Here is an 8,261-nt window from a genome sequence, read left to right as displayed (position 1 = left end):
TAAACCCATGCTGACTGGGCCTGATCACCTGGTTGTCCTGTACATGCCATGTGATGGCACTCAAGATGATCTGCTCCATAACCTTCCCTGGCACCGAGGTCAGACTGACAGGTCTGTAGTTCCCTGGATCCTCCTTCTGGCCCTTCTTGTAGATGGGTGTCACGTTTGCTAACCTCCAGTCATCTGGGACCTCCCCGGTTAGCCAGGACCGCTGATAAATAATTGAAAGTGGCTTGGTGAGCACTTCAGCCAGCTCCCTCAGTACCCTTGGGTGGATGCCATCCCACTGCCCAGACTTGTGAAGGGCAGTGTTTCATACCTTGGCTGTTATTTATCCTACAAAACAACTAATGGAAAAACTTGGTTCTGCTTTTCAAACCATTTCCTTTCTAATTAGAGTGTTTAGGTAGCCAGAAGTTCTCTATTCTTGGTCTAGTTGTAGGAGCAATAGTTCAATTTATGCATATATAAAGAACCTGGTTTTACTTCCTAGTTGAGAACTTGGAGGCCTATACTGTCTGTATATAATACGTGTCAGGTTTCTTTCAATCCGGGTTGGTTTATGGAGTGCTTGGCTGGCACCGGAGAATATTTGGGTCAGTGCTACCAGCCACCAACAAGCCATAAGCATAGTTATCATACATAGTCTAAGTGAAGATAAATATTACATTATTTAGGATGAGGTGATTATAAGCCTGTTCGCTGTAAATGAATGGTTTAAAGTGTTTTAAGAAAACAAAAAAACATCATAAATTACAAATCAGCCAGATAAATTGAGTGGTTTTGAGGAAGGTTTATTCAGATTCAGAGACGTGAAAAAAGAAAGAGTGCCAGTGTGCATTGTTCATAAAAGTAAGATTGACTTTTCTGACCCTGTTCCTATTTCAGACAAAATAAGATTTTCTGTAATGGGACTGTACAGCTTAGCTGTACATGTGAGTTAAAGGTCTGCATCTTTCCATTAGGCGTTCTGTGGTTGAGCACCCTGAGATGGATGTTGGGGGTAATGTTGTTCATGTGTGTTTAAGAAATACACAAAGATTTTGACTTAAGATTAAAAAGATACTGGGAAACACTGTCTTGAGCTTCAGAATTCTAAAAATAGTACATGAACTTGATAGGGGTTTCTGTTCCTGAAATTGTCTGGAGTTCATAATATCTTTATGATACGCATGACAAAAGCATTTAGTTGCCCCATTCTACACAGCTGACTTTCAGAAGCAAATGTATTTAAAAAAAAAAAAAGGCTTTTATTAGTGGAAGTTGTAATGTCCTTGGACAAATGTATGTAACACGTAGCCTGGAGTAGTTGTTGGTAAGTGCACGCTTCACTTTCCTTGCCATTGCTGTTTCACTAACAGGTGTGAAAAGATGTTAAACAAATCATGTAACTAATAGTTGTCCTACTTCCAACATTGATTTTAAATGCAGTAGAAGACATGGTGTGCAACTGAGTGGATGGGGAGATAACTGCACAACAATCTTCTATAACATGATCCTGTTGATGGAATTTTAAGGCCTGCAGTAATAGATTTCACCTCTGAAATAACGAGGCAAATCATAATCAGCAGCTGAATCATGCTTGGAAGAAGCTATTTTGCCCTATATATATTAAAATGGTTTAATACTTCTGTGAATTTTGTTTGATAATCTGATATGCATTCTTCAGGCGTATGATTTAACAGCTTGAATGTATGTTACTGGGATACTTGTTCTTAAGAAATTCTTGCTGAGTATTCTAAAATTTCTGGAAGCAGACAACACTGTGAGTGAGAGGGAAGTGATGATGATGGTCTTGATCCTGGACTCCAAAGTATGGTTTCTTGTAAGTGCAGAACTGGCTGATTGAGTAATTGCCTTCTGCTATGGATAATGCTGTTAAATGCCCAGTTTAGGGTTTTGTTTTCAAAAGGGTGTTAACTAGATAACGATCATACTCTCCTCTGTTTCTACAGCTGGTAAGACTTCTGAGGCTATTTGGCTCATTACTAAATAAGAATTGCAGGTTGCTGAATGAGTAGAATAAAAAGAAGCATCTCTGGTTTATGGGATTAAAGAGCTTTTAATACATGAATGAACCTGAACAGTATGCTTCTAAATAAACTATCTTCCTAGTTCTTATTTCATGGCTAGTAAGTTACAGTTGCTGTTAACAACAGCCTGAGAAGCTGTGGTGAGTGCCTGTGTGTAGGGGAAATTGTCTGAATTTAAAGAGCAGTATCCAGTCTTTCTGAACTTGTGGTAGATGAATTTGCTGGTTGAGGTATGGTGGCTGTGACCTGCCCCTTACACTAAGTAAACTTGAGAACTCTCATGCTTTCAGACTTCTCCTGACACGCATGGCTCTGATATTTAATTTGGAACATTGCTTGTAAGTTCAACAGGTAACCTGTGATTTCTGGAAGTATGAAAGGCAGCTTAAATAAGTTTGAATTTTAAGGTATGTTTGAAACTTTGTAGAAAAAAGTTTGAGGCAGAGCATGGAAGTTGCTTTCTACATTACTTGATCGGTGGCGTAACTTAAGATTTCTGTAGTATCCACGTATTGCAAATTCTAGAAGTATGAACAGAATTACCCCCAAAGTAGTATAGAGTGTCTCCATTTAAACTTAATTTAAATTAAATGATATCACTGAGTTGCAGCAGTTGCAGACGTTTACTTGTGAATGGAATTTACTTTTAAACTTTGTAATATATTATTATTTTTAACAGGAGGATGAGTCCTTTAACTTGCATAACAGCAACAGCCCTCATCATGAGAGAGATATAAACCGAAACTTTGAAAATGAAATTCCGCAGGAGAATGGCAATGCTTCAATTACATCTCAACAGATCATTCGATCTTCAGCTTTCCCTCAGGCAGATGTTCTTTCAAGCTCACTTGAGGCAGAGCATAGGTATGTACTTTATATAATATAAAGTGTTCCTTTGTGGTAAGTGAGCATGTCATAAATTCTTACTAGTTCAGAAGTCAGAATCTGAAAACTGAGAACACATAAAATGTTTAATGAATACTGTCAAAGTTTAACTTCTAGACATGTACTAATTTAACTTGGAATATATTTCGTTTCTACTACACTTGTGTACTGTCTTAAACTTGCTTTACTAAAAATTTTATGTATTTCCTTCTAAAGAAGTAAAGCAAACTGCATAGTGACTCCATCCCTCTGATTTTCATCTGCATGTCTAGGAGTTACAATGCATGTAATTGCTATTTGTGTTAATAATACTTTAAATGCTGCATCTTATGTAAAAATCTAGTGAGTTTTTCCTCATTGTTAAAGTAATCAATTATTTCTGTAGCTGACTAGTTGACACTGTCAGTGATATCACAAGACAATGCACTGGAAAGGGAGAAAGTAACTTCAAAAAAGGATTGAAACAATTCTAGTATCTCATAAAAGTAACTGCAGGAGCAACTGGTAGAGATGAGAATGATGCTGCTGGGAAATCACAACTCAGTCTGGAGATGAGCTTGTCATGAGCTCTGTCAGATTCTTACTGTTTCTGGCAACTACAGAATTGCAGTGATAGATTAGATAGAATTTTTTTTTTCTTTTAGTGATAGGTTATACATATACATTGGACTAGAGAACTTTCCCTTTTGTAGTACCTGCAGAGGAAACTTTTGTGACCTCTTATGCCTCATGAGTATGAAAAGTGAAATGCACTCTGCTCTGTTCCTTTTTTTCCACCATTGGCTATGGAGACACAAATCTTTGGCCACTAGAGGCTGCTGATGATGATTGTTTTGACTAGAAGATAAGAGTAGAATCTAACTCTCATGTTTCCATTCAGATGACTTTGAATGGCCTTCATAGGGTTTCTGGGCAAGTGTCTGTCCTTTGTGGTATCCCAGACAGGCTGTGTCTCCGTACTGTCCCAGCCCTTTGGCTGTGACCTCTGCATGCACGTAGACAGATGTTATGGTAAGGCTTTTTGTGGTAAATTGGACTCGAAGTGACCAGCTTAACTCACGGGATACTTGTGCATATATTGGCACATCTTGTACAAAATATATCTTGGGCTTCCCTTCTGCTGGGGAAGTTTCCAACATGCAGCCATCCTGTTGGTATCAAGTTTGCTAATCTGAAGTTTAATTTTTTTACGTAGTTCACACTTTTAACCATTCTAGAAGCCTAGTGTTGCTTTAAAGGGACAGCGGCCCTGCTAACTTTAGACAATGTTGCTTAAAAGTTAATTAGGCGTTGCCCTAAATTTTATTTACATTAACAGGAGCTCTGTAACTATTCACTTTTATTGTATGTAATACTGTTAACATCTTAGCTTGCTTGCAGTAAAACTTTCTAATGCAAATTACTGTTGCCAAAAATATAACTATCATTGAATTGCATTTGGCATTGCCAGTCTTGTTCTGTATGTCTATACAAATGCACTTATTCTCTTAAAAGAGAGTTTTGGATGACTTGCATATTATTTCTGCTGCTTCCTGAAGATTTAAGTGTTCCTGGCTGTCTGATTGTCCAATTTGGTCCAAATGCTACAGACGATATAATTTCCATTTCTGTTATTGTCCTATTAACTTTTTTTTATAATAGAGTAGTGCTGTTCTCCCCTTCTCCTTCTACAATTCCAGGCTTTTATTATGGTTTTAACAACAGTCATTTGTGTCATTGGTCACTGGCAAGTTGCCCAGTGCACATCCATTGTATTGGGACCTAGAGTTCTTTGTGGGGGGGGGTGGTGGGTGATGGTGGGTGTGTTATATTGGTGGACATTTTTTGCTGACATCTGGTTAAATCAAGTGCTGGGCACATGGCATCAACTGTGAGTTCGTCTTACTTCCCTGTTTTGATATATTCACCATTCTTCAGCTCTAAGTGCCAGTTTCTTGTGTCAGTTCTGGCATATCCTTTAGAAACCTCTTTATTTTTTGTGAAATAGCTTTAACCTCCTTTAACATTTAAGGTCAACAGGTGCATGGTTTGCCTAAAGAAGGTGCTAATCCTTTTGGCAAAAACTTTGCAGCAAGAGAACTCTCATCTTCATTGTTAAATGTCACAATGTCTTCACCCTTAGATAACCCCTGTTTTCACAGCGTCTTCACATATAAAACCACTGTCTGCCTGCTCAGATACTGCTGTCCCACTTTTGGCACTAGCTAAAACACGTTGATTATTGCATCTTTGGATATCTCAAGCTTAGTCATGAGAGGAATCAGTCTCTTCTTTCTTTTCTTCCCCTCATCCCAAAACTCGCTCCTAGTTTTGTAGTCTGCCTGTGCTGAAATACCAGCATCTGCCGTTGGGTGAGACTCAATTGCAAAGAAACCCATCCTGGCCCTGACATTAGCATGTGCTAAAAAAAAGAAACTATATGAGGCCATGGCATGATGAATTGGTTCCCATGGAGGGACACCACCAGTATTCCTCACGGCTGCTCTGTTATCCAGGATTCCCTCAGTGTGAGTGTTTATCTCTTCATACGATTTTCAAGGGGGTACACTGCTGCTCCACCAGACCAGTTATGCAAAGGAAATACATTCTTACTTTTCCACCTGACACAGATTTCTTGCCTTAAAATGAAGGTACAGTTTTTACCACATGTAGTGGTAAAACAGGGTCATCTGTGAAGGACGTGAGAACTTCTCAGCTGCTATGCTTTATGTATCTTTTGTAAGGCTTTTAACCTATGTTTATGCAAGAGTTTGTTTGAAAAAAATTATGGACTGATTAATCCATTTGTTACAGATCTTTACAGAGGCTTTTAACCTATGTTTATGCAAGAGTTCGTTTGAAAAAAATTATGGATTAATCCATTTGTTACAGATCTTTACACACATATGTAGGCAGAGAAATGTCTGAGTGTGTGTAGCAAATTCCTTAATGTTGTCCTTTTTAACTTAAAGGTTGTTAAAGGAGATGGGCTGGCAGGAAGACAGTGAAAATGATGAAACATGTGCTCCACTAACAGAGGATGAGATGAGGGAGTTCCGAGTCATTAGTGAACAGGTAACACTAAGTTAATGTTCCATTATGAACTTGTAGTTGGCTACCCTAAATGCCTACCTTTTGAGGAGGAACTGCAGTAATTTTGATGGTTAGGGATGTTGCTGTTTCAGTACCATTACAGTATCGTGCTTTTGGAAGAGTAATTGCTTTAAAAAGATAGGGGACCAGTGTTTATTGTAGGTAAGGCCTATTCTCAAAAAATCAAGGGAAGGGTAAGGGAGTACTTCTGAGTAGTTTCAGCATTGCTGGTAGTAGAATCGCACAGGCTTTCCAGCTCCTCAGCTTAGCCTGAGGAAAGGGAATTTTCTTTCAAGGTTTTTATGCGGTTTCCTTGGTTCTCCAAAATTTAAATTTTCTCTGTTGGAAATTGAGAGACATTTAGTTCACTATTAACAAAATCTGAAAAGGCAATCCAGATTTGATTTTTTTTAAATTTTTTTTTTTTTTTAAATTAGGAGTGTTGTATATACCTGATGGGGTCAGTGAGGAGGAGCTGGAAGGGAGAATCTTGTGCAGTGTTAAAAATGAACATTTGATATTTATGTAAGTCTAGCCACACGCATATTTATAAGAGCATTTGGAATATTAAACTCTTAAATGCTTGGCTTATTGCCCAGCTTCTGCACTATGTGTGGAAATGCAGTAATTCCTTTCTTGTTTTAGAATCAGTTGTTTCCTTTCTCTCCAGTGTCTTTGACTTTCCAACTGCATCAGGTAGATTGGGATTCCAGTTCCTCCCTGCTGCTTCTCCTCTTCTGGGCCCCTTCCTTACTGCAGACCCTGCCCTTCTTAGCACAGATGTTTTCAGCACTGTGGAAAAAGGGACTGCATTGCAGGAGAGACCATGTGGGAGGAGGGATCACTGGGGCAAGACGTCTGAGGAAGTGGGAGAGAAGAGGGTAAGCTCTCGTTGACTGCAGGAGCTTAGCACAGTTGGAGGTGCTTGGATACAGGTGGCTGGCCCAGAAGTGAAGGCTCTCAGAAAAAGGGAGTTTTCCTTTGTGTGTTTATATGGAAATGTAGTGCTGTGGATCTAATGTAACCCAGAGATGAAGATGTAGAGAATGTTGAAAAGCAACAGATTGTTGTGTTTAGCTTTTTCTTTTTCTAAATACATCTTGTTTTCTTATTTCAGTTACAAAAAAATGGCCTTCGGAAAAACGGCATTTTGAAAAATGGCCTCATCTGTGATTTTAAATTTAGCCCCTGGAAAAACAGCACTTTCAAACCTGCTCTGGAGAATGAGGATTCTGAGACGAGCAGCAGTGATACATCAGATGATGATGATGTGTGAAGACTTCTGCAACATCTGTAGAAGCCCGTTTTGATCTCATGAAAATATGGGGATGTGTTGTCCAAAAAAAATTCCTAATTTATGTAGTAACATACCCACTAGAGGAAGAATGATGGGACTTCTCTCTGAAGAAAGCAAGGAATGTTGCGTTGGGTGTGTTGAACATTACTATAATTTCTTTGTAAACGAATGTTGTAGAATGAGGACTTGGGTTGACCCACCATTGACTTTCTTCATCACTGAAGCATTTCTGACTAGCAATGTGGCAATGTAACAAATCAGACTTTCTCATTTAATAATAAAAACAAAGAATTGTGTAATGTCTTGCAAAGCTTCTGTCTTAAAATGTCCAAGTCTATAAGGAAAAAAAGGGCAGCTTGACACAGTGTTTTGCTTGCCAAGTCATTTCTTTCAACGTGAGTCCACTTTGTACGCAAGAAGGGCAATGTAGCATGTTGGCTAAAATGAGCAAAGTGCACTAAAACTCTTTTCCTTAATTGAGCTGTTGTACTGTTCTACTTCTTCCACACATAACTGCTCTTTAGCCATTTGTAGTGTAGTCGTCATTATTAGCGGCAAAAGACCCTGATGTTACAGTTCCAAATTTCTGGAACAGACCTTTAAATTGAAAGCTTTATGGGGTATTGCAAGACCCAGTATTCTCACAGTGAACATGTTTCTTGTGGGAAAATAAGCACTTTGATTTTACTATTCACATGCAGAAAAATAATTACACTGACTGGATTTGTCCACTGCATGGAAAATAAACTGATTTACAGAGTATTGTCTCAGTGCATAGCATCAAGGGTATTGTTTTTAAATCTGGTAGGTTTTGTTTGCATTTATATTAAATGTATTCTGGCAGCAGTGACTGCATTTCAGAATGAGGTAAAAATATTTTCATCACCAGATCTTGCTTTTATAGCAGCAGAAGTATATCTATGCAAAAAGCACCTGTTTTGCTTACTTTGTGTCAAACTTTTTCTTTATGATCA

At 38.5% G+C, this 8,261-nt stretch overlaps 1 protein-coding gene across 9 annotated transcripts in view; it reads left to right on the top strand.

Moving 5' to 3' along the window:
* GPBP1 (GC-rich promoter binding protein 1) overlaps nucleotides 1–8,047 on the top strand; it is a 37,583-nt gene extending 29,536 nt beyond the window's left edge. For 7 of the 9 annotated variants that reach the window (XM_009272512.2, XM_009272510.2, XM_019470265.1 and 4 more), the window contains 3 exons: nucleotides 2,713–2,897; nucleotides 5,870–5,972; nucleotides 7,108–8,047. In XM_009272512.2, coding sequence (XP_009270787.1) covers nucleotides 2,713–2,897; nucleotides 5,870–5,972; nucleotides 7,108–7,266 — 447 coding nt within the window. In that variant the 3' untranslated portion in view covers nucleotides 7,267–8,047. Of the gene's footprint in view, nucleotides 1–2,712; nucleotides 2,898–5,226; nucleotides 5,426–5,869; nucleotides 5,973–6,427; nucleotides 6,519–7,107 lie in introns of those variants that run through there. The other 2 variants (XR_657254.2, XM_009272511.2) reach the window with 2 other exon arrangements.
* The last annotated feature ends 214 nt before the right edge of the window (nucleotides 8,048–8,261 follow it).

This window comes from Aptenodytes forsteri, unplaced genomic scaffold (genome assembly GCF_000699145.1).
Source record: "Aptenodytes forsteri isolate BGI_AS27 unplaced genomic scaffold, ASM69914v1 Scaffold92, whole genome shotgun sequence".
NCBI lineage: Eukaryota > Metazoa > Chordata > Aves > Sphenisciformes > Spheniscidae > Aptenodytes > Aptenodytes forsteri.
This window is presented reverse-complemented; position numbering and strand designations above follow the sequence as displayed.